Source organism: Salmo salar, chromosome ssa04 (assembly GCF_905237065.1).
Source record: "Salmo salar chromosome ssa04, Ssal_v3.1, whole genome shotgun sequence".
NCBI lineage: Eukaryota > Metazoa > Chordata > Actinopteri > Salmoniformes > Salmonidae > Salmo > Salmo salar.
The window spans coordinates 80,682,417-80,709,537 of NC_059445.1; the positions used below are offsets into that span (position 1 = coordinate 80,682,417).

General features: G+C 41.3%; 2 protein-coding genes across 3 annotated transcripts; both read left to right on the plus strand.

Moving 5' to 3' along the window:
• The first annotated feature begins 6,187 nt into the window (after positions 1-6,187).
• On the plus strand, positions 6,188-7,471 carry LOC106603941 (insulin). The gene is made up of 3 exons (XM_014198195.2): positions 6,188-6,282; positions 6,673-6,859; positions 7,179-7,471. Exons 1-3 carry the CDS (start codon positions 6,193-6,195, stop codon positions 7,319-7,321), a joined length of 420 nt encoding a protein of 139 aa, XP_014053670.1. The 5' UTR covers positions 6,188-6,192; the 3' UTR covers positions 7,322-7,471.
• Positions 7,472-9,004: 1,533 nt separating this feature from the next.
• On the plus strand, positions 9,005-14,465 carry nipal4 (NIPA like domain containing 4). 2 transcript variants are annotated; one of them, XM_045717390.1, is made up of 7 exons: positions 9,005-9,479; positions 9,919-9,983; positions 10,706-10,966; positions 11,997-12,053; positions 12,416-12,506; positions 12,791-12,951; positions 13,240-14,465. In XM_045717390.1, exons 1-7 carry the CDS (start codon positions 9,469-9,471, stop codon positions 13,836-13,838), a joined length of 1,245 nt encoding a protein of 414 aa, XP_045573346.1. In that variant the 5' UTR covers positions 9,005-9,468; the 3' UTR covers positions 13,839-14,465. The 2 variants fall into 2 exon arrangements, with proteins under 2 accessions (XP_045573346.1, XP_014053647.1); XM_014198172.2 differs by lacking the exon at positions 9,919-9,983 and having other exon boundaries at positions 9,077-9,479.
• Positions 14,466-27,121: the final 12,656 nt, after the last annotated feature.

Here is a 27,121-nt window from a genome sequence, read left to right on the forward strand (position 1 = left end):
TGTCCATTTCAATAAGTAATAACATGTAACCTTATTCAATCTGCCCTGGAATGAATTCATCAAGATGCATTCAAGTCCCTCTTTTGTCCCAAAAGGTTAGTAGGAGCTTCCTCTTGCTTTATGCCAAGCATTAAATTAATTAAATTGTATTTAAAAAAATCTTAAATCCATATCAAATGAATCTAAATCAACATGTAGCCCATAAATATTAAAGAGTTGGTTCTGGATATTGAGTTGAGCTGTCTCTCAACCCTTTCCACCACTAGCTACTCGGCAGTAATCTTTGGGATACAAAAAAACAGAACAGATATTCTTGGAATTGACGTCAGCTGCCATGGGCTGAACTCACATCCACATTAGTGTGGACACTCCATACTGTAAATTGATGCACCACTGTAAGTAACAAGACCGGAGGGTTGAGTGTATTCACCATCTCATTATTTCATCACAGAGATCCAAGTAAAGGCCATTATATTTCCCTCCAACAGTGATGGAGAAGGTAATATCCCAGATAGCATCTCTCAGGATTGCATGTTCTCTATATGTAAATGTTGTTCCGTGCACAGCTGAAGAACCTTGCACATTAGCTCCATAACCGTATGTTCCCAGAATGCCTCAAAGTGCAACTAGGCAAACATTCAGCGATACATTCAGTATAGCATTAGTGGAAAAAACGTGATGAAGCAAGTCTCACATAGACTGTACTGTATTTTAACTACAGAACAACTAGTAAGATCAAAACACATATTCTCTCTCACATGACTATGATTGTTTTTTATATATTTTCTGTTCTTTATTGTTTGTTTGCTGTTTTAAAGTTACAAATGAGAGTTGTAAGTGAGGACTTGGGTGGACTGTATATTCTTTAAGTTAAGTTTTACTTTATGTGTTCTCTCCTGGTAAGGGCACTGATAGAGACAGGTAGGATACCAGTTGAGGCGGTGTGATAATGCTGAAGATGCACAGGTGTGGAACAGCACCGAACAGTAGAATGTAGAATGGATGGGCTAACGCACATAGGGGTCTGGCAACTTGAATTATTCAAAGTTTGTGTGTGTGTGTGTGTGTGTGTGTGTGTGTGTGTGTGTGTGTGTGTGTGTGTGTGTGCTGTGTGTGTGTGTGTGTGTGTGTGTGTGTGTGTGTGTGTGTGTCAAATCAAATCAAAAGTTATTGGTCACGTACACATGGTTAGCAGATGTTATTGCGAGTGTATCAAAATGCTTGTGCTTCTAGTTCCGACAGTGCAGTAGTATCTAACAAGTAATATAACAATTCCACAACAACGACCTAATACACACACATCTAAGTAAAGGAATGGAATAAGAATATATACATATAAATATATGGATGAGCAATGACAGAGCAGCATAGGTAAGATGCAATAGACAATATAAAATATAGTATATACATATGAGATGAGTAGTGCAAGATATGTAAACATTATTAAAGTTGCATTATTAAAGTGACTAGTGATCCATTTATTAAAGTGGCCAATGATTTCAAGTCTGTATGTAGGCAGCAGCCTCTCTGAGTTAGTGACGGCTGTTTAACAGTCTGATGACCTTGAGATAGAAGATATTTTTCAGTCTCTCGGTCCCAGCTTTGATGCACCTGTACTGACCTCGCCTTCTGGATGGTAGCGGGGTGAACAGGCAGTGTGTGTGTGTGTGTGTGTGTGTGTGTGTGTGTGTGTGTGTGTGTGTGTGTGTGTGTGTGTGTGTGTGTGTGTGTGTGTGTGGTCTGCAAATAAAGAAATACATAAACATACACTAGTGAATGACAGAATACAATCTCCAATTTCCATCTGTTATAAACAATATGCATGGCTATAACATGACTATGATTACTTAATGCTATACAGGACCATGCAGAGCAATACAACGTGACTGTGACTGCACTCATTTGAAATCAAAGGGGTGCCACTGCAAGTGTACTACAAAGCAGAGCACCATCATCTCCAGTACAGGGCTACAACTGCACAATGAACTTTTCACCTCTAAACAGTGAAATTCAATGTAATACCCATATAATGATGTACCATACACCTATGCAGTTACAGGGTTATATAAACGATGCAGTGGGGGACATTATCCTATATCCTACATACTCAACTGGCGGATAGGTCAGGCTTCGACCCCTGGTATCATATAAACACACACAAGAAGTGGAAGAATGCATAGAATTACAGGAAATGAACTTTAAATACAGGAGGAAAAAAAATCACTGCCCCATTCAAAATGTGTAGAATTGCAGGAAATTAGCTTTAAAACTGCAAATTTGAGGGGTGTGAACAGTTTGAGGGTGCATGGGTTGCTTGCTGGCAGTAGAAACGATCAATTAGCATCACTATACATATGACATCATCATAGCAGAGTGCATCTTCAGTCATAAACTATCAACAAGGACGCACACTGGCAATGGCTAACACAGTGAAAGCTAACTGGAGGGAAAACACAACGATGATTGGAACTTTCTGTCATTTGACTACTGATCTCGAGATGATTTTCTTCTCTGAGCTCGAGATCGACCAGCATGCTTTGCGCCACTACACCGATGGGCGGGGCTACAGCTCTGATGCAAATGATTAACTATAAATACTTCACAGCCTTTTGTACAAGAGTATTTAAATGTTTTATTTCTTGTTCTTTAAAAAAAAATGTATACCTAGTGTATTGTAGGGACAGGTTTATGAGCGCGGATATCGACACTGCTACTTGAGCATTCTTTTGTGGCACAGTTGATGGCTGGCAGGTATGAAACGTCATTTGGGTCTTTGAGTGTCAGAAAAATCTACACATCAAATACGCACACACACCGGCCACGATGTGTTTACAATACCCCGTTGGTAATAAGACATTGTCTGTTCGATCTAATGGAAAAACGTCTGTGTGAGCATTTAAAATAAGATCAGGATAAAACGAGTAGGATCAAAAATGTTTCCAAATATCTTAGATACAGATGATATTAGCAACTTCTGCGGTAGCTGGCTAGCTTTAGCTTGGTACCTAGCTAGCACCAATGCAACCAGCCTGAAAACAATGACCAGTAAAACTGCTGTCATTTTCAAAATTCTTAGCAATGATTAAGGAATCCATGTGAGTAAGTATTAGCTAGGTAGCGACTTGTTGTTCTCCTATTTAAATTAAACTTCAGTTCATGAAAATAACTAGCTAGCCAGCTACTTAACTATTTCGACCAAAGCTAACGTTAAGCAGCCAGCTAGCTTCATCTGGCTAGTGATACTTGACCGGGTTATGTGTTTTGAAGCTAGCCACAATTATGATTAGCCACAATATTGGAATTTTCAGGGCGTCTTTAATAAAGGTCCCTTGTTGAAAGTGATACAAATGTTTAATATTGATGGAATCATGGCATATTTAGACTAGATAATGTTAAAGAAGGTTAGAGTGTTGGAATGTGGAGCAATGAAATGGGGTATCAGTCTACTCAGTGACACCCACTGAACACAACTGTGAAGAGTTTATTCAAAAATTAGCTTCGTAGCTCTTATTGCGGGACTTTGACTGTGTGAAATCACCTCTCCAGTCAGCCTATTGTGCATATTGACATTCATATTGCACTGTACAGCCTTACCTAAGGATTGGAGATCAATGAAATGGGGTATCAGTCTACTCAGTACCGAAGTGCTTTTTTCCCCAAAGTCCTCAGTTATCAGATTTTTGTCAAATTAACAGATTATTGTCTTTTGTTGAATTCATATAACAACATTCCAACCTTGTTAAGCATGAAATATTCCATTATGGAATGATTCCAGTATTTGTATTAATTTGCATCACTTTCAATTAGATACTTTTATTTTGAACGTGAACTACACGTTCCACTACTGTGGCTAATCCTTATTCTGGTTAGCTTCACATAGGTAGGTCAGAACATTATTAACCAAATAAGACCTGTCTTATAAAGTAGGGGTATTTTAGATGATGACACCTAGCTAGATAGTTTGCTAGCTAACTACAGCAACTGAAACAGATGTTGTTTTGCTATGTTTATGGGGAAGAACATTGTTTGCATCCCTCAGCTAGCTAGCTTTTTATATGACCAGCACTGTCCCAGACTAGAGCATGGGGGAAGCGTGTCTGCGTCAGCGGCAGGTACGCGAGACAAAACTTTACCAGCATCATAGTATACGTATCAGCGAATCACTGTGAAATACGAGTGATCAACGTGTAATAACTAAGTTAAAAAAATGTATGAACGTGTTAAATTATTATGTGACACGCAGTCGTATTCAGGTCCTGATTGGTCAACAAGCTTATTTGACTTGTCAAATAGTGTTATTTGACGTGTTTCTTTTGTGACGTGCAAAGAACCAAACGGCGTTCCATAGGAACGGCTACGGGCCAGAAGGTTGAGGGTTTAAGCTACACTGCCTGCCTGTTTCATTACAGTATAATAGGCATGCTCCCAATTGATCTCCACTCTTCTATTTTATTTTACATGACATCATGCCCACACACTGAATCAGCCACATATTACAGGAGTGGTGCTAAATTACAGGCACTGCACAGTTTGACCTTTCAAGATAAAAAGAAACATTAAGGATGAGCCTCTGTACTTAATCAACCCTGTGATTATCAAGCACATTTTTCTTGCAGAAGAACATTTATGGTTATGTCCTCTTTCCAGTATGCTGTTCATAAGACTGCCAGCACTTTAAAGAGCAAATTATATGAATCATGCCCATTGGCATGTCAGACATCACTTTTGAAACTTATAGCAAAAGTCTACTTTTTGTTCTCTGTTAACGGCTTCTGTAAAGTCTGAGCCCTTTGGAAAGCTGAAAGAGACAACCTAATGGACTTTATTGGCCTTTAATTCACATAGGTGTCTGTCCGGAAATAAGTGAGCACAAGCCTGACTATGATGGTTTATGCATCATTTGTAGCTACTGACAGCAGACTTGAAAGAGGAGGAAAGTAGAGCCCATAATCCTGGCATGTCAGGCTCAAAGAGGACATTTCCTAAATCTTAAGAGATGATAGGGGGGAAGTCAAAGGTTGTGTTATGTGAGACAAGTGTTAAACCCTACTGGTGCTATTCATCAGTACTACTGGAGGGGGTCCGGATACAGCAGTACTACTGGAGGGGATCTGGATACAGCAGTACTACTGGAGGGGATCTGGATACAGCAGTACTACTGGAGGGGATCTGGATACAGCAGTACTACTGGAGGGGATCTGGATACAGCAGTACTACTGGAGGGGATCCGGATACAGCAGTACTACTGGAGGGGGTCCGGATACAGCAGTACTACTGGAGGGGATTCCGGATACAGCAGTACTACTGGAGGGGATCTGGATACAGCAGTACTACTGGAGGGGGTCCGGATACAGCAGTACTACTGGAGGGGATCCGGATACAGCAGTACTACTGGAGGGGATTCATATATAGCACATGCATCATGCACACTTGCAGTAGTTTTACCTCTGTTAGAACAAGACTGTCACATTTGGGGATAACATTGTGCAATCTAGAGTTTTCTTTAGAGGGGAGGAGACCGGAGAATACAGAATAAATAATTATGCACTTCACAAACACCTTTTCATCAGAATACTGGAGGTTGTGGGGTCAGTATTGCTGTTGCTTCATTAATACTAACAAAATGTAGTTATGTAACGTTAATCTCACATCACAGTAACTGATCCATGAGCATTTCTATAACATTGAAAACGCATGGTCACGACACATGAGTGCGTCATGGAAGAAGTTGTCACAAAAAGATGACTCTTTCCATCGAAGGTCTGCTAATGGCTAATGTGTCAAAAATGAAACATCCCACTAACATCACAACAGGAAGTACCTTCAACACCAAAAACTGTTGCTTAGGACACTCATTGAGCCACAAGCCATCTCTCACTAGCTAACTTCTTTAAACAAACAGCTACTTTGCTCTTTAGTGTGGCTGAAGCAGGAACAGGTGGGTCAAATGCAAGCCAACAATCCTTGGAATCCTCTGTACATCTCAGACACAGGGTCACATCAGTTACGTCCGATTCACTGGCCCTCCGCTTGGACCACTAATGTCACTTAGTAAAACAAACATGCCTAACGAGGCGAACAATTGGATTGCCACTTACCATTTGATTTTATTTAGTGACTTCTCTTTTCCGCTGACGCTGGCAAAGACCACAGACCCTTGTTCCCGAGGCCTGCCTGCTCCAGGGGTATAAAATGGGGGGAGAATCTGTTCTGCCTCAACCAACTTTTCCTTCAGCATTTCTGCTACTCTTCTACAGAGCTTCTTCACCACCACCTCCACAGGTAAGAGCCGGGGGTCTCTGTGTTTCACTGGAGGGTTGGAAACGACAGCGGGGTTAGGGTGGCAGATCTTGGTGATGTAGATGTCACTAGAATCTGAAAACAACCTCTGAACTTTTACTGTTTTTGTTGAACAAATGTATTTCGGTCAGTAACAACTGTATTTTACTTCATCTAGGGAGCTATTCCTTTGTGAGTGCTTATGGAAATAGTCGTTTTGTTGATGTAAGGCTATGGTTTCTTTAAGAACATGCTGAATGACAACAGAATATGTGTCGTGTCGTCAGCATTACACAGAAGGAGTAATGTCACTCCTAGAAGAAGAATAGAGATGTTTCTCATACACTGCATGAAGTGTTAACATACCTGTTTCATTTTCATTCCCTCCTCCAGCCCATCATCAACATGGCCCTCTGGCTCCAAGCTGTGTCCCTGCTGGTGCTGCTGGCCCTCTACCCTGGGGCAGACGCTGCAGCTGCCCAACACCTGTGTGGCTCTCACCTGGTGGACGCCCTCTATCTGGTGTGTGGAGAGAAAGGATTCTTTTACAATCCAAAGAGAGATGTGGATCCCCTAACAGGTAAGACATCTCTAGCACTGTCTGAATTCAAAGACTTCATATCTGCTCAACAACTCAACTTGATCTAAGACCACAGTCTACTTTCCTGTATTTGTGTGTGTGTGTGTTACCTTGAGGTAGCAGTGTGTGTGTGTGTGTGTGTGTGTGTGTGTCGAAATGACATTTAGAAAACGCATGGTCACTTAGAAGAAGAAACTACAAATATGAAACTGAATGTGAAGGCAATGATGAAACACAGAAAAGGACAGTAGTCCATACAATATACTGCTTGATGTTATGAGGACTAGTACTCACTCAATGTGTTTTTCTCCTCTTGCAGGGTTTCTCTTTCCAAAATCGGCCCAGGAAGTTGCCGAGTACCCCTTCAAAGACCAGATGGACATGATGGTAAAGAGAGGCATCGTAGAGCAGTGCTGTCACAAGCCCTGCAACATCTTCGACCTGCAGAACTACTGTAACTGAGGCCTGTCGCACCGTTTATCCTGCTCTTCTCTCTGCCACTCTCCAATGCTCAGAGGCATCACCCCCGTCTAAAAGATCTGCTTCAAGTGCAGACAAGAAATGGCATAGACATGTTTTATTTTTCCTAGAAAATAAAGTTATATGAAATGAGCAAGGACTTTGTTTTCAGTTTGTAAATGGGCCTTGTAAATGTTCAGAGTAGTCTACTATGACTTCTGTTTAATTTGTGGTTCTGATTTTCCCATTATCCTGGGTTGAAACCAAACTATTGTAAGTGTATATTGTAATGCAGACATAATGGTCACGAGAAACACTCTTTTCACAACACTTCGAAAGAGCTACGCCTGGAAGTGACTTTTTTTGTAGCAGGTTTGGAGAATTTACACAGCAGGTTACGAGAATTAGGTAACCCTTTCACCCCGCTCCTCTGCACACTCCACTAGCTTCCAGTCGAAGCTACCATCCACTACAAGACCGTGATACTTGCCTATGGAGCAGCAAGCCCCTCCCTACCTTCAGGCTATGCTCAAACCCTAAACCCCAACTCGAGGTCTCCATTCAAGGCCACCTCTGGTCTTTTGGCCCTTCCACCCCTTTTGGAGGGCAGCTCCCGATCAGCCCAGTCCAAGCTCTTCTCTGTCCTGGCACCCCAAGGGAGGAACCAGTCTCTCTCTAAAGCTGGGACAGCAGAGTCCCTGCCCACCTCCTGAAAACATCTGAAACCCTACCTCTTCAAAGAGTATCTTAAATAATCCCACAGCACCTATGTCCATTAGATTGGGGAAAAAAACGAATTGTTGGGTTTTAGGAGGATAATATAATGTCTTTCTTGTATACATTGTGTTGAGTGATGAGAGCTGCGCTTCTCGAAGTGGACACTGGGGGTCACTCTTCCCTCTGATTTACAGAGACATAAGACAGAGATCATGATCACATCAAAAATGAACGGAATGAATCGAGAGGTTTTAGTTTTAGTATAGTTTAGATTATAGGATGCCCATTAGCTGTTGCACATACAGCAGGTACTCTTCCTGGGGTCCACATCAAACACGGGACAAAATACACAACAGTTATAGACGAGAACAAAATAAGATAATAGTACATTAAATTAAAAATGTGAGTAAGATAAGAATCATATATTGTCAAGACACCGAGAGACGACAACAATACTTTTTTAAACACGTCATGTATACATATTAATATACTTATATACAGTACAGTTAATTTAGATCAATATGATTCAATTAGATTAACAACCTAAAATGTTGTAAATATAACTAATTTGATAAAGAAGCCTTTTCTTGCGAAGTATTGGGCCGTTCTCCAATGCATTTAACCAATGGTTGTGTTACGTCACCGACTGTGCAGTCGGGCACCAGAGGTGCGTTCAGTTCGCCTGAACGTTTGGTACATTGCGATAACATCTGTAAATGTTATCGCAATGTAAACATCCAAAACTTTCTTGTACGTTCTTGAACAGACTTTGAGGTACGTTTGCTCTCGTTTGGTGGGTGTGGTGAGGTGTGGCTTGACGCAGTAAGTGACATATTTAAAGGGTGGCTTCCATGCAGACAGCGTCCCCAAATCCCTCTCAGGTTTTTTCGACTGGGCCTTCAATATAGCACCGTTTCAGTTCAGTTGAATGTTCCAGATTGTAAAAACGTACTGAAAGCAGCCCAGATTGCTTTAACATTCTCCCCTGCTCATTCGACGGACACGTCAACCACTGGTTAGCTAGCGGATAGGTAAATGACCTATCCAGACGTTGTAAGATCTGGTAGGCGTCAGCAACGTCTGAGCAGAGGGACGTGTCTTGATCAGTAGTGAAAGCGTAGCGTCGTCGCCTGCTCTTTTCGAGCCAATGAGAGAGCTGCTGACGAAGGTAATGGGAGGGCCAGACGTACACCTGAGCAGGTCAGGGTGACTTGATTTGTGTGCCCACGCCCCCTGTGAATTATCTGGCGGATCGATTCGTTTCGTGAAACGTTTTTTTTTGGTGCGTGGAATTAAGAACGATCACATTGGGAACGGATACTTTTACCGGTCTCTTTTTTTTTATCCTACTGCTACTTTTTCGGCTACTTCGAGATTTGTTGGTTAATAGCCTTAATCAACACAATGCAATATTTAAATTTATCTCAGGATTCATGCCGAAACGGTACGTTTATAGACTAATACTTCAATGTCATCATATTACTGTAGGCTACGCTATTTAATGGGAAATGGGGGCCTACAATATTTTTGAATGTTTGTGATATAGCAACAACATTAGGCTTATTCATTAAGTATTGGCAGAATTTACAGACAAGAATATCCCATGGGTTGGCATCCGTGAATACACTTAATAGCCAAAAAGGATATTGTCAGAAATTATTTTCTCCATCTGGAGCAGAACACAAAGCCAGTTTAAATTTAGGATTTTAAAAGCAATTGTTTGAGAATATTTTAGAATGTCAAGTGGGGCTGTTCATGTCTTTGAAGTACTTTTAATGGGCTAATTTCTAAAGCCAGTTTTTCAGGTCATTCCACTTGAAATGTTCATATAATTGATGATTTCTAAACTCATGAGAATAGTAATCTCTGTTGTGTGTGAATAGAACACCTTTGTTGACAGAGAGAACATGTCATTGCACCATGCCAATGCGGGGGCATTGTTCAAATGGTGAGGTAATGTATTGAATTACAAAATCTGTCAGTCTCACTAAACACGAAATGTCATATGGATTTCTAAAGTAGGCTATCTTCTTACATTTTTATCCCAATGAAATCCAAAGAAATTGAGCCTCATTTTATTTGACCATTCCAATCTTTAATTGGGCTTTGTGTAGATAGGTTAGTGTTGATAACAAACAACATGAATACACTGGTATCATTCTGATAACTGCCATGGATATTACTATTGTGACATAACAATAATCAGTCAACACATGACCTGGTTAAGCAATCTGCTATGTAGGCCATTACCGCTGTGTGTTTTGGATTGGTTTCTCTTCACCAGATGTTCTAATAGTGTTCTACTTTATTGTACATAAATGTCCAGGTATTTACTTAGAAATAACATGGTAATCACACAATAAGAGCATAATAGCTTTCATAAAGCTATAAGGCCCGAGCAGGTGTAGTGTAGGTGTGGCCATGCAGAGTGCCTGGATACAGCCGTTAGCCGTGGTATATTGGCCATATACCACAAACCCCCGAGGTGTCATTGCTATTATAAACTGGTTACCAACGTAATTAGAGCAGTAAAAATACATGTTTTGTGATTCCCGTGGTATACGGTCTGATATACCACGGCTGTCAGCCAATCAGCATTCAGGGCTCCAACCACCCAGTTTACATGAAGCTATAATGTTAAAAGTGATTTCACTCTGCTTGTTTTTACAGGTTCCATAATAAGGCTACTGTGTCCATCTCAGACTGCTGTGTGTATAGTCAACGGGGAGGCAAGCCTCCTCAACACCTCCTTCACTGACAATCACAATGCCACTGAGACAGGGCTGTATGCTGTCGGGAACAACTGGACCAACTATAACTTCTGGACTGGTTTGACCTTGGCGGTGCTGTCGGCCTTCCTGATTGGAGGAAGTGTGATGCTGAAGAAGAAGGCCCTGCTTCGCCTAGCCAATAATGGACAGACCAGAGCAGGTGGGGTTCTTCACTGTTTAAGGATGTGGAAAAAAACAAAGACATCACATTACACCGCATTGTCCTTATTTTGATCAAAGTTTATGTAGAATCAAGTTCTGATGGGTATCTACTGACAGTCGTTTTTTTTAAAGTCATCACTAGCCGGACTGCGCCCAGTACCACGCCCTGAATCTTACACACTGTTCTAGCCGGCTACCACCCAGTACTCTACCCTGCTACTTCGATACTGCTGCCCTATTTACATAGTCATTGAACACTGGTCGCGTTAATACTGTTTACATACTGTTTTACCACTTTATATGTACATTGAGTGTACAAAACATTAAGAACACCTTCCTAATATTGCGTTGCAGTCTATGTCATGGAAAGAACATGTTCATAATGTTTTGTACACTCAGTGTATGTACTGTATTCTAATCATAACTACTGCTATACACACCTTTTTTATTCAGATACTGTCTATACATACCATTCACATACATATATATTTATTTATGACTGATATTTCTCATTCTGTTATGTCTTCATTTCTTTTTCTTAAAAAAAACAAACTTTTAGGTTATGTGTGCATTGTTATTGTATTGCTAGATATTCCTGCATTGTTGGAACTAGAAACATAATCATTTCGCTGTATCTGTGATAACATCCTGTAAAACTGTGTAGGCGATCAACAAACTTGGATTTAATTTGACTATGACCTAACGGTATGATATTTCAGCTCTCCATATCGATAGAGAATAGTACATCCAGTTCCTGTTTAAAGGTTGTTCTAGTAACTAAAAACTGGACATGAACCCTGCCCGAAACAGTGAAACGCAGTCTAATAAACGACTCGCTCCCTGAAGTTATATAACGTTTGATTAAACAAACTGTACTGGCATCAGGGTTTCCTGAGGACAAGAAACAACTGTATTGCCTTCACAGGAGGGTGTTAAGCAATCGATCAACTTAATTTGTTATTGATTGATGTTATTGATTTGTTTGTCTTCTATTCTAATGAATGCCTTGTTTGCTGTGTTCTGTGCAGGTGAAGGTGGTCATGGATATTTAAAGGACTGGCTATGGTGGAGTGGCCTTCTAACCAGTGAGTTTTCTTTGGTCAAATCTATCCTCAATGTTTGTCACAAGCACTATAATGTAATGTGGGAATACGAGTAGTTTTATCATAGTTCTGTTGGGTAGCTAGTAGAACGATAAGGCTTAACCTTATTGAACTCATTTTGCCCTGGGGCCCGCAATGATTTTTTATTGTTTTATTTCCTTGCTGTCAAAATCAGTAAAAATTAGTCCTCTAGCCATTGTTTTGGGAATTTTCGATGATCCCTGACTGTTTAGTGATCATTAGCGAGCTGGACAGTCAAGAAACCGTCTTAATCTCTGCTCCCCAAAGAACAAAAAGGATTAGGACTACATAAATGTTTTTGTATTATTTCCTGCTTCTCACAGTGGGTGCCGGGGAGGTTGCCAACTTTGCAGCATACATGTTTGCCCCAGCTACTGTAGTGACTCCTCTGGGTGCTCTGAGTGTCCTTATCAGGTACCATTACTTCTCTGTTGTCTATTAACACACAGCTAGCCTTCACATACAGGTACTTCTGTTCTCGCTGGTTCCTCATTTTCCATGACTGTGTAAAATCTCACACCATTGTTATCATTTTTGTACCCTTCTTTTGGTGTATGTGGAAACTTATTTTAACTTTCAGGAGCTGTTGTGTGTTTTTGTGTTAGTGTTGATACTGTGTATCCTCACATCGAGTCATTGTTCTACAGGTTTGCATTAATATTCAAATGACTGTAGTTGTGGCTTCTCTCTGGACACAGTGCAGTGCTGTCCTCTTACCTGTTGGGGGAGACACTGAATCTGTTGGGGAAGCTGGGCTGTGTGCTCAGCATACTGGGCAGCACTCTCATGGTGATCCATGCACCTGAAGAAGAGGAAGTCACTACCCTGCAGCAGATGACTGACAAACTGCTCGACCCTGGTACATCATTTATATTAATTGACATAGGAATTATTCACACAGCAATTATTTTATTAAGGGCAGTGCAACAATGAGGTAATGAACATGTCATTTAGAGTAGAGAACTTTAAATATAACAAAAATGCTATCGTCATTATTGAGCAAATATGTAGACAGAAGGACAGATGGTACTTCTGCACCAGGGAATAACACCTGTCTGCTCCCTAACTACCATCCACCACACCCTAGAGAAATACTTATATCTCTCTTTCCTCTGTGTCAAGCTGTGTATCCGCTTTGTATCTCTAGGCTTCCTTGTGTTTGCCAGTATCCTGCTGGTGGCCTGCCTGCTGCTTATCTTCTACTTCTCCCCCCGTGTGGGCCAGACCAACATCCTGGTCTACATCGCCATCTGTTCCCTGCTGGGAGCCTTCACCGTCTCCTCCGTCAAGGGCCTGGGCATCGCCATCCGCACAGTGTTCTCTGACCCGGCCGTGGTGCGTCACCCGCTCACCTGGATCCTGCTGGCGTCACTGGTCTGTTCCATCGTGGTCCAGGTCAACTACCTGAACAAGTCCCTGGACACCTTCAACACGCTGCTGGTCTACCCAATCTACTATGTGTGCTTCACCACCGTGGTGCTCACCACCTCCATCATCCTGTTTAAAGAGTGGGGGACCATGTCTGGTGTGGACGTGGTGGGCACCGTGGGGGGCTTCCTGGTTATCATCTTGGGGGTAGCCATGCTGCACCTGTTCAAAGACATCCACGTCACACTGGAGGGCCTGGCCAGCAGAATGTGTCAGCCGCTGGAGGTGAAACGGGAGGACAAACACATCCTCATTGAGAATATGGAGAGCCTGCCTCCCATGAGAGAAGACGCACCCAGAGTCTTCATCATCAGCTGAGAGACTGGCACCCAGAGTCTTCATCAGCTGAGAGACTGGCACCCAGAGTCGTCATCAGCTGAGAGACTGGCACCCAGAGTCGTCATCAGCTGAGAGACTGGCACCCAGAGTCTTCATCAGCTGAGAGACTGGCACCCAGGATCTTCATCAGCTGAGAGACTGGCACCCAGAGTCTTCATCATCAGCTGAGAGACTGGCACCTGAGAGGACTCTTAGCACTTTCACTTATGTAAATATGTATTTGTTAGTCTTTTTATTGGTAGTTTTATGTAGATTTGTGACAAAAGCGGTTGTTGACTATGTCTGTGATGCTCCAGGATGCTAAATAGCCTGCTACTGAGGACCTTTGTCTATGAAGGTACCAGAGGAGAGAATACATTTTATATAGTTGTTTATACTTGTGGGCGTTTTTTTAACCTCAGTTAATGGTAATACGGGTTGCTGATGATGCTGCAGGCTATGTAGACTGCTGCTGAAGACCATTGTTTGTGATTCATCAAGGTATTTTAAAAAGGGCTCTTTTTTTTTTTTTTTGTATACTTTGCATTTTAAGATGTTGACTACATTTCATATATTCCTGTTGCCTGTCACTCATTTCAATAAATATTTTCTATTTTGTGCCAGCCATTACAGTGGAGAGATGAGGAAGTATTGTTGCTGAAGCTCTTACAGTTCAGGCCAGGTCAGGGATTGAGATGTTTACATCAATACTCAGTAAGAACCATAGCACCTTACATGATAACAGAGAGATTAAGATCCAAGCTAAAGTCTCAACCCAAACAATGGCAGCTTTTGCAGGAGTACACATTTACTTAACTGCCACACCCCAAAAAAACGCCATGCTCCCTTCAATAGGCCCATTGTAGCCTAGTACCAGCGTGTAGAGACACGCTGTGTGGCCACATAGTACACAGATTTGCTTGAAGCAATCTGCTACATGATGTGAATAAGATTGTTCGTGTCCCGTGACCGTTGGCGTATTTGGAAATTACTCTGGAAAAAATGTGACACACCCAAACAAACCGCAATCGTGCTGCAGTTTTAAGACAGTTACTTTTACATAATTTAAAAAATATATAATAATTATGACATTCATAATTATGAATAGCTTTACAAATTGTAAACTTTGAACTTGGGAACGTCAATCTTGATATTTGATATAGTATACTGTATATTCCCTTCCCTATTGGTCATGGCCTGGGAATCATGCTAAGGTTGGTTTCACCAGTTGACGGATGGGAAGGCTGAGAGATGACTAACTGTGAGGAGTGGAGTTTCACTGTTGTGGAGGCATTTTATTGCCTGAGTCACCTCATTTTGTGTGTGTGTATGTGTACGTGTTTTATGAACTGGGGTGTAATAGATCCACAGTATGTGGGATCTAATCATTTTGTTATGTTATGAACACTATGATATTCCTCTATACCTACAGGATCCAGTACAACTTAACAGTCAAATAATTACTGGAATAGGAAGTCATTATCCTATAGCAGCAAGGCTCATTATTACAGGCCCATTGATTGAACGCTAACACAGAACCCCTGAAACAGTAACAGTGCAGTTATGAATTAGTACTCAGTAAATTATTCAGTGTGCTTGTTCTGGCTTCCCAACTATATCCTCTGAGACAAACAGGTTCCCCTGCTTTTTTTTTCTAGGGAAGATGTGTGTTCACTGGTCTCAGTCAACAAAGATGTGTCAGGTGTCTGCACCACTGAGCTTTGTCAGGAGCAGAGCAGACTAATTATGTGGGTTGGCTATTAACTACTGAACTGAGAGAGAGAGAGAGAGAGAGAAAGAGAGGGACTATGCTGTCTCAGACAGAGCCCAGGGATAGGTTGCTATAGAGCCCTCAGAAAGGTAACAGACTAAAGTAATTATCAACGGATGAAGGTTTTAGTGTGTCTACACCCTACCTAATTTAGTTATCACGCCAAATAGTTGTATTCTGTAGTTGATTTGAAAATACCAACTTTTCAAATACTCGAGGTAGTCATATATACTTTTCATAGAGTTTCAACTAAAAGGCAACTATTTTCTTTGATATTCAAATACTGGTCCCAGAACACCAAATAATATTTGGAGGTATTTCAATGTATTTCAATGGCTGACAAATATCTTATGAAGATCCAAAAACTACAGCAGTTATTTTAGCTCATCTAAATATATTAATATAAGTACATGGTTCAGAGGGCTCTTAGATATGAATATTAATATAGCCTATAATATAATGCATGAGGGACATGGAATCCCCTCAACATTAGAGTAGACCACTTTTGCAGCTTCTAACAAATATATTTCTATAATTAGTGACATGAGGTAATACAGTCACACTTTACATCAAGTTCTTACGTGTAGTAACTTTGTGATTATTACAATAGCAACATTGTTACATAGGACTTTTTTTTTTAAATAGCTTTATAATTGCATAATAATGGAGTTATTACATAAGTGGAATAAGGAAGTAACTTTTCCTCATGTACAGTAGTTACAAAACCTCTCAGCTCATTGCTATGCAATTAAAATGCAATTACCAATGTATTATGTAAAAACATGAAAATAAAATGTTGCTCCAAAAGTAATTGCAGTTTTATTACACAGGCAAAAGAACAGTTTTAACCTCTTAAATGTAATGGCGAAATGTAGATTTCTGCCCAATAGACATACCCCAAACTAACTGCTATTCATGTGTAATTACATGATTCTGACATGCCAAAACGTGGTATATTTGGAGTGAAGACATCTGGGAGATTATGAGGAAATGATCAGAAGATAGATAGGAGTTACATAGTTCAGAATACACAAGATCAAGCACACACAACAATAACCGTTATTTACAAGCTATAAGTGAATTATTGATGGCTAGAGCTGGAAACATGAAATTAAGGGAGAGCCGCACACTCTAGGAGCTCAGATGCAAAAATGTAATATCCAACGTTTGGACAGCCAAGCTGTCTTCATCAGGGTATGATCACAAACACTGAGAGATGACTCGTTTATATAGTAGTATCAAAAGACACACAGGTGTCTGTAATCATGGCCAAGTGTGGCCTAATATCATTGGTTATAACTCAAATATAAAAATGGCATACAAAGAACAGCATACAAAAAAACCAAATGGATAGCATACGATCATAGATTCATTTTAGACTACACAAGCTTACAAACAATTACAATGGCAAAGTCACAATAATCACAAGAATGGCTTCAGATCAAAGTCTATGTTGAGACCGAAGGGAGCAAGGGTCTTTAAATTAAAGATCCAGGCAGCCTCTCGTTTAACAATAAATTATCAAGGTCACCCCCTCTCCTAGGGAGGGTGACATGTTCGATGCCAATATAACGCAGAGACGAAATCGAGTGGTTTGCTTCCAAAAAGTGGGCCGCAACTGGGTAAGTCAAGTTTTTGCACCTAATGGTGCTATGATGCTCTGAGATACGTACTTTTAATTCATGCTTTGTTTTACCCACATCATTTTTACCACAAGGACAAGTTATAAGATAAATAACTGCCTTAGTGGAACACGTAATAACACCTTTGATTGGGATCTGTTTCCCTGTTTGTGGGTGTTTGAAGGATCTACATTTATAAGTGCCATTGCATTGAGTACAGTCATTACACTTGTAATTTCCATCCAGTAGGGGCGCAAATAGACGTTGTTCAGGAATATCTTGGGGTGGTAAATCAGAGTTTACCAACTGATCTCTAAGATTTCTGCCCCGCGAGAATACGACCAAGGGAAGAGCTGGAAACACATCAGATGGCTTCCACAACATGTGAACAATATCAGAAAAAAATGGGATTGATAGACCGAACAGCTAGAAATGGTATTGATAGACCTAACAGCTAGAAATGGTATTGATAGACCTAAGAACTAGAAATGGTATTGATAGACCTAACAGCTAGAAATGGTATTGATAGACCTAAGAACTAGAAATGGTATTGATAGTCCTAACAACTAGAAATGGTATTGATAGACCTAAGAACTAGAAATGGTATTGATAGACCTAACAACTAGAAATGGTATTGATAGACCTAACAACTAGAAATGGTATTGATAAACCTAACAACTAGAAATGGTATTGATAGACCTAACAACTAGAAATGGTATTGATAGACCTAACAACTAGAAATGGTATTGATAGTCCTAACAACTAGAAATGGTATTGATAGACCTAACAACTAGAAATGGTATTGATAGACCTAACAACTAGAAATGGTATTGATAGTCCTAACAACTATAAATGGTATTGATAGTCCTAACAACTATAAATGGTATTGATAGTCCTAACAACTAGAAATGGTATTGACAGACCTAACAACTAGAAATGGTATTGATAGACCTAACAACTAGAAATGGTATTGATAGACCTAACAACTAGAAATGGTATCGATAGACCTAACAACTAGAAATGGTATTGATAGTCCTAACAACTATAAATGGTATTGATAGTCCTAACAACTATAAATGGTATTGATAGTCCTAACAACTATAAATGGTATTGACAGACCTAACAACTAGAAATGGTATTGATACACCTAACAGCTAGAAATGGTATTGATAGACCTAACAACTAGAAATGGTATTGATAGTCCTAACAACTAGAAATGGTATTGATAGACCTAACAACTAGAAATGGTATTGATAGACCTAACAACTAGAAATGGTATTGATAGACCTAACAACTAGAAATGGTATTGATAGACCTAACAACTAGAAATGGTATTGATAGACCTAACAACTAGAAATGGTATTGATAGACCTAACAACTAGAAATGGGAAGATGTTTTAGTAAGTGGTGTCAGGTGTGGTCACGGGACATTTCCAACTCTCTGAGCCAGGTAGTAATAGTTTCCATTACACATAAAAGGTTCTAGGCCTTGCTTTGTCCCACCCAGGTCAACTGCATATCCCTGGAAAGCTTATCTCTTTGGCTACAATGCTGTCAAGGTGTCAAAGTAGCCAATCCCCTGTGTAATGGATGCCTACAGCACGTAAGCAGGCAACATCATATTTTTGATGTGCAAAGATATAGTCACTCGGTGGACATTGGATGTTTCCATTAAGTCATACATCATTAGATAACATTGTCAACATGCTAGATTTGTTCCCACCAACCTAAGGATTCATTTCATACCCCTCGTGTAGCTACAGCTTAAACACAGACCAAATGGAAGCTTACCTTGTTAAACATTTGCTGCTGGCCTCCTCAGTGTCTCAGTGGTCTAAGGCACTGCATCGCAATGCTAGCTGTGCCACCTGGGTTCGAGTCCAGCTCTGTTGCAGCTTGCCATGACTGGGAGACCCATGGTGTGGTGATGAATTGGCCCAGTGTTGTCTGGGTTAGGGGAGGGTTTGGCTGGCAGGGATGTTCCTGTCCCATCGCGCACTAGCAACTCCTGTGGTGGGCCGGGCACAGTGCATGCTGACATGGTCGCCAGGTGTTTCTGCCAACACTTTGGTGCGGCTGGCTTCCGGGTTAAGCGGGTGTTGTGTCAGGAAGCAGTGCGGCTTGGCTGGGTTGTGTTTCGGAGGACGCACGGCTCTTGACCTTCGTCTCTCCCAAGTCAGTACGGGAGTTGCAGCGATGGGACAGGACTGTAACTACCAATTGGATACCACGAAATTGGGGAGAAAAAGGGGTAAAATTTAACAAATATATATGTTTGCTGGTTGGTGAAAACATTGTGTAAAATTAACATTTTGACTCTCGGGGCTGGTGATCAATAACGGTAGGTCACAGCCAGACAAATAAGATATCCTCATGATCTGTGGAGTCCTGGCTTTTGGTGTGAATCAACGTATTCCGTGTTTATTTTGTTTATGCTTCACAACGCTAACCGGAACGTAGGTAGCAGCCATCTTGAAATGAGGTCATCGGCTCGACCTGCCCTTATACACTCGTATGCCCATACATGGTAGTATGTCACACAAAAGATTTGAAGGCACAGATCAATAGCCAAGATAGTCAGCTTTCTGCAGACACTCTGCTTTTGCAGATAGGGGCTACCGTTCTCATACTGAATTGAATAAGGACTGAATTGAATAAAAAATATGAGGACTTTACATTTAAGAGGTTAAGTGTTCTATTCATTCTGTTTCTATCTTTAACACGCAATTCCAGATAAACTCAGCCAAAAAAAGAAACGTCCTCTCACTGTCAACTGCGTTTATTTTCAGCAAACTTAATAACGTGTAAATATTTGTATGAACATAACAAGATTCATCAACTGAGACATAAACTGAACAAGTTCCACAGACATGTGACTAACATAAATTGAATAATGTGTCCCTGAACAATGGGGGGGTCAAAATCCAAAGTAACAGTCAGTATCTGGTGTGGCCACCAGCTGCATTAAGTACTGCAGTGCATCTCCTCCTCATTGACTGCACCAGATTTCCAAGTTCTTGCTGTGAGATGTTACCCCACTCTTCCACCAAGGCACCTGCAAGTTCCCGGATATTTCTGGGGGGAATGGCCCTAGCCCTCACCCTCCGATCCAACAGGTCCCAGACGGGCTCAATGGGATTGAGATCTGGGCTCTTCGCTGGTCATGGCAGAACACTGACATTCCTGTCTTGCAGGAAATCACACACAGAACGAGCAGTATGGCTGGTGGCATTGTCATGCTGGAGGGTCATGTGAGGATGAGCCTGCACAAAGGGTTCCACATGAGGGAGGAGGATGTCTTCTCTGTAACGCACAGCGTTGAGATTGCCTGCAATGACAACAAGCTCAGTCCGATGATGCTGTGACACACCGCCCCAGACCATGACGGACCCTCCACCTCCAAATCGATCCCGCACCAGAGTACAGGCCTCGGTGTAACGCTCATTCCAACGACGATAAACCTGAATCCGACCATCAACCCTGGTGAGACAAAACCGCGACTCGTCATTGAAGAGCACTTTTTGCCAGTCCTGTCTGGTCCAGCGATGGTGGGTTTGTGCCCATAAGCGACGTTGTGGCCGGCGATGTCTGGTGAGGACCTGCCTGACAACAGGCCTACAAGCCCTCAGTCCAGCCTCTCTCAGCCTATTGTGAACAGTCTGAGCACTGATGGAGGGATTGTGCATTCCTGGTGCAACTCGGGCAGTTGTTGTTGCCATCCTGTACCTGTCCCGTAGGTGTGATGTTCGGATGTACTGATCCTATGCAGGTGTTGTTACATGTGGTCTGCCACTGCGAGGACAATCAGCTGTCCGTCCTCTCTCACTGTAGCGCTGTCTTAGGCGTTTCACAGTATGGACATTGTAATTTATTGCCCTGGCCACATCTGCAGTCCTCATGCCTTCTTGCAGCATGAATAAGGCCCATTCACGCAGATGAGCAGGGACCCTGGGCATCTTTCTTTTGGTGTTTTTCAGAGTCAGTAGAAAGGCCTCTTTAGTGTCCTAAGTTTTCATAACTGTGACCTTAGGGTCCTGAAAAAGGGGCGTTTCTTTTTTTGCTGAGTTTACAACCCTGGCATTGTTGAAGGCAGCCAATCCAATAACAGTCACTTCCTGAGATCTGTATTCAAATAGTTTGTCACCTCCGAAGTAACTATTTGTTCCCCCTCGAAAATAGTTACTTTCCACAAAGCATAGTTAAAATTACAGTTATCCCAGTTCTGGTGGCGATAACCTACAGGTCATGTTAGGGTTAATAGGCAGGCTGGTGTTACTAAGGGCTTTATCCTATATGTGAAACGAAGAGAGGGTGTGGTTTCTTTGTTTAGCCTGTCACTAACCCAGTCTCAACAAGGTGTAACATGGAGAGGAGAGCGCCTTTCTCCAGCCCTCGCCCTACAATCCCTGTTCCCTTAGAAAAATCCTCATCATGATTAAAAATAATACCACCAATAATTTGCTAAAACACTTGTGGTTATGTTCTGTTTTTCACATGTATTGTATGTCATTATAATGACAACATTTAAAAGATAATCTATGAAATTCCTTGGAGGTGTGCAACAATTATGGTTAATGTTCATATTGTGTATTTAATGTAAAGCACACAAGTAGGAAATTCAGCTTGATTGATAGCTGAGCTATCATAGGTCCAGACACAATGAGACATAATAATGACACAAGCAGTACACAAGATGTCCACTAGATGGAGATATGCACCCATTCATAGAGCAGTCCAACCATTACTCCTCTGGTTTTAGGCTACTTATCATCCATACTACCATAGACGACAGGAACACAATAGCAGTATGCAGAATAACAGATATGTTAGCTAGATTAGTAGATATCATACAAAAATGTTGTAGACTCTGGGGGTTAAGAGAAATGTCTACATAGGGTGTATTAGGGACTATTGTACATACTATTGTACCATCATACTTAGATACATTAGTAGTCTACACATTAGTGACATTGTGAACCAATCAATATCAGTGAAAGGTCAGGGTTCTGGGGATGCATGAGTCAAAGGTCAGGGTTCTGGGGATGCATGAGTCAAAGGTCAGGGTTCTGGGGATGCGTCAGTCAAAGGTCAGGGTTCTGGGGATGCATCAGTCAAAGGTCAGGGTTCTGGGGATGCATCAGTCAAAGGTCAGGGTTCTGGGGATGCATCGGTCAAAGGTCAGGGTTCTGGGGATGCATGAGTCAAAGGTCAGGGTTCTGGGGATGCGTCAGTCAAAGGTCAGGGTTCTGGGGATGCATCAGTCAAAGGTCAGGGTTCTGGGGATGCATCAGTCAAAGGTCAGGGTTCTGGGGATGCATCAGTCAAAGGTCAGGGTTCTGGGGATGCATCGGTCAAAGGTCAGGGTTGTGGGGATGCATCAGTCAAAGGTCAGGGTTCTGGGGATGCGTCAGTCAAAGGTCAGGGTTCTGGGGATGCATGAGTCAAAGGTCAGGGTTCTGGGGTTGCATCAGTTTCGGGCTCCTGAGTGGTGCAGTGGTCTAAGGTGCTGCATCTCAGTGCTAGAGGCATCACTACAGACCCTGGTTCAATTCCAGGCTGTATCACAACCGGATGTGATTGGGAGTCCCGTAGGGTGGTGCATAATTGGCCTAGCGTCGTCCGGGTTTGGGTTTGGCTGGGGCAAGCCTTCATTGTAAATAAGAATTTGTTCTTAACTGACTTGCCTAATTAAATAAAGGTTAAATTACTTCTTTTTTTTTTACTCAGTTAAAGGGCTGAGGATGAGAATGGCTTCCTCTGTTCTGTTATAGAGAATTGAGATATAGTTGTTGTTGCAGCAGTGTTTGCTTCATTGGCCATAATGTAGTGTTGATGAAGTTGATTAGTCTCAGTCATTCATCTGCCAGTGCGTTGGTGGGCTCATCATATCCTGTTCCTCCTAGTGTTTATCAACCAGTTGGATTCTGCCTTTGATGGTCATTTAAATCCCTAATCTTGTCACAGGGATTTGTCTTGCTGCCACTCAACTTGAAACAACATTTTGGTCACAGTAATATAGTATATTGTGCCTCCCTCCCTTCCTGATCTTTCTATTTGTACAGATGTAGGATCTTATTTTGTGCCAGTTTGCTACAGCAAGAAAATAATCCTGCAGCAACAGAAAATGTTAATTTTAATATCAAACTTCAGAAGCCTTTTTATACCTCAAATGCACTACAAGTTTTACATTTCCTGCATTGCATTAAAGTTCTCCTAATAGAGGGTGATCAAATTAAGATCCTACACCTGTATGTAGTGACGAAAACATGTTATTAACGTGAAGTGGCAAAGGATTAAATGCATAGGCCTTCATAAGTCTGTGCCCATTTCCTATTTGTTCATTGCTCATTGTGTGTTGTGTTAATTACTGTGATCACTCAACATTGAGTCCTGCTCTGGGTTTCAGCTGCCTTCCACGCAAATGAAGGATGCAGAGAAACTAAATGTTCAACTAAACCAGTTGTCTGCCTCTAGCTAGATGTGGACAACCAAGTGGAGAAATCTATGCAATATACTCATAAAGCGTACATGTAGCTACTATATAATGATATGAGGCAGCAATGTTTGTTTTAATGCATGTTATATTAAGCCTATGTGGATGTTATAAAATGTATATATGACCTATGCTAGAAAGGCTTGGCAAGTTTCGGAACTCACAACTCAATTATATGTTGACAAAAGGCTTACTTTCAAGCATCTCCAGATGCAAGTGGACTTCCAATGCCACTATAATCTAATTCCCTCACTCTTCGCTTCCTGCATTTCCCTCTCCAAATACATCGAAAAGGTATTAGCCGTTGTGTAGCTGTCATCCTAAGTACACAAAGAAGGGGCATTATAGAGACTTCGGTTTGCTTATGTGTGATAAGGTCAATGTGCACACATGTCCATGTCTAGGCTGCCAACGGGAGGCAACAGTTTGAAATGATTTAGTTTATGCACACTTTATGGACAACACAACCTGTCCATGGAACAACTTTAGGCTACCTGCTGTTAGGAAGTCTGCTGACTATGTGAAATATAATGTCACCTCATCTTTGTGCAAGATTCAATCTGATGGAGAGGAGAAATGCCTTATGGCACGTTTGCTACCATACAGTTTAACACTCAGTTTGAATACATTTCATAATATTACCATCTTAGCACATTGGGCTGAAGTGTACCATTGTGCAACACTGTCAGCCTTGATAAGAACCAGAGAAACACTACTGCGTCTGCAGCAAACAGGCACATTCAAAGACTCAAGTCATGTCGGTAGAATTGAAAGGTTGGCATGGCAACATTTTTGGGGGACTGAAAACGGAGAGGCAGAGCTTTTACACTTTGAACAATGACGTTCTCCTTTAGTGTGTAAAGATACTGCAGTGCTGACGTGGCCCTTTGACATTGTAGTCTTAAGGCGTCAGCATGCATCAGTTCGGCTGGCGCCTAAGAACTCGGCTAGCCGAACAGAACGTGTTCTCCATACTCACATAAAAGACCTTCGCTTAAAAAATGAGAAAAAAAAGAGGCAATAGTACTGTTTGTCCACTTCCCTGTGGCTCAGTTGGTAGAGCATGGTGTTTGCAACGCCAGCATGGTGTGTGCAACGCCAGGGTTGTGGGTCCGATTCCCACGGGGGGCCACTACAAAAAAATATATATATATAAAATGCATGAAATGAAATGTATTAATCAAATTAATCAAAGATAGCTCTAGAAATCTGTCATTCATTTTTACGTTTTTTTACCGAAGAGACCTTAGTCGCACAGTTTTACATCTATCTATGATGTTCGGTGCAGTATTGTTCTACCAGCTACAGACAGTTGACTTGATACTAGAAGGTTTCTCTCTCTAGTCCTACAACACTTTGGCCTCTGGGAGATCAACTGCTTTAGCTTCATTTAGCCCTGGGCCCCAGGCAGGGCTCAGTCCACTCTGAAGGCACAAGCTTTTGTTAATTTGTTGTGAGCACTGTCATCGCCAGATGTTGACAACACATTTAGAGTCATTGTTTTATGGTGAGAAAGCCAAGTGCAGATGCTCTGGTTTAGAAGGCGGGTGTACCTTAAGCATTGCATATGGCACAAGAGAGAAAACATTTGTGTGAAGTCAACAACAACAGATCTCTCAGTTCCTTCTCCTCCAATCAGATTCCCCTTATCAGCTGTAACAATGCTCCCTATAAAGTTTTCCACTCAGGGACTTATTCAACTGGAAGTGTGATGGAGAGAGTGAGGAAAAATAAAGTGATTGTTCTGTTATTATTGGATGGTATATCACGAATGGCATCATTCTTATTTGATAAATACCTGCACATATTCCTGATAGGCACCTTTTCATATGAGATTATGGTGTCAAGAATCAGCCAGCTCTCTCTGCAAATAGTGAATATGGGATTGCAGCTACAAACCTTTTCAGACGCAAAGGTGGGTGGAAGAGATAAGAGTGGGACAAAATTATTCCAGTGTTATTATAGCCCCATAGAGTATTCACAAACTTATTTTCCTCACAAAGTGCCCTCATTTCAAGTCACTTTACTACCTATGTGAAGATTTATAACTCAATAGGCGGTCGGTCCGTGTAAAAGCCAGTTCATTCATATTCAGAGGTTGGCAGTGAGGGTGACTGGAGATAAGGTTTGCTTTGGAGGGTGATGGAGATCAATTTCGCTCTCTAAAGCTGAACATTTTAAGTGCTTTAAAATATCTCTATTGCTTGAAACTGGGAGATTACTGTCAGTTAGTAAAATTCTATATTGTGATCAATAGGGAAGAAGGGGGTAAATTGAGCCATTTTTTACATTCAGCATCACTACGTCAAGGGAAATATAGTATTCATACTAACAAAGATGTGTATCCATGGAGATAATCAGAATTCATGTAAACATAAGATTTTTGAAAACATAGCTTGTCCAAACAAAGTGGTCTCTTGGAAGCTTCCTTGGGGTAAGTATGTGTTATTGTCCTGCGGGTGTGAAAAATTCAGCAGACCACTGGCATTACACATCTGGCTAAAATACTACTGTAGCTCTGCTGGAGTCACTTTTATTGATAACTATGACAACTTCTGGAAACAGAAGATACTCTACATGAATGACGGAGTCCATCCAAATCATCTTGGCTCCTGGACATCTTGGCTCCACGCATTTCAAGGCTGCGTTAAAACAATGACTGGTAAATGATCCAAGACCAGCTCAGTTAATCCCTACCATTGTGACAATGAGTCGTCATAATGCTGCATCAAATGTACATGATTTTAGGGGCATTGGCAAACATAGTGTAAGTAATTGAATTTATGTACCACTAATTGCACCGTATACATCTGTTTATCCTACAGCTATTGTATGCTGTAATCATGAGCCTATTAACCAGAGTTACACTGTTAGCACTGAGGCTGTGTGCAATAGTAGGAAGGCCACTTTATGCGGCTCACCCTGCACTATCAGCTCCAATGTAATAACATGAGTAAGTCTACCTCTGATAAACTTCCCAGTAAAGCATTAAAAACAATCAAGCAACCCAGAAAAGTGCTGAAAATAGCCCATATTAACATATGTAGCCTAAGAAACCACGTCCATGAAGTCAATAACTTGCTTGTAACAGATTCATATTCTGACTATCTCTGAAACTCACTTAGATAATACCTTTGATGATACAGTGGTAGCAATACATGGTTATAACATCTACCGAAAAGACAGAAATGCCAACGGAGGCGGTGTTGCTGTCTATATTCAGAACCACATTCCTGTAAAGCTTAGAGATGATCTAATGTTAAATACTGTTGAAGTACTTTGGCTACAGGTTCATCTGCCTCACCTAAAGCCCATTCTGGTGGGAAGCTGCTATAGACCACCAAGTGCTAACAGTTAGTATCTGGATAATATGTGTGAAATGCTTGATAATGTATGT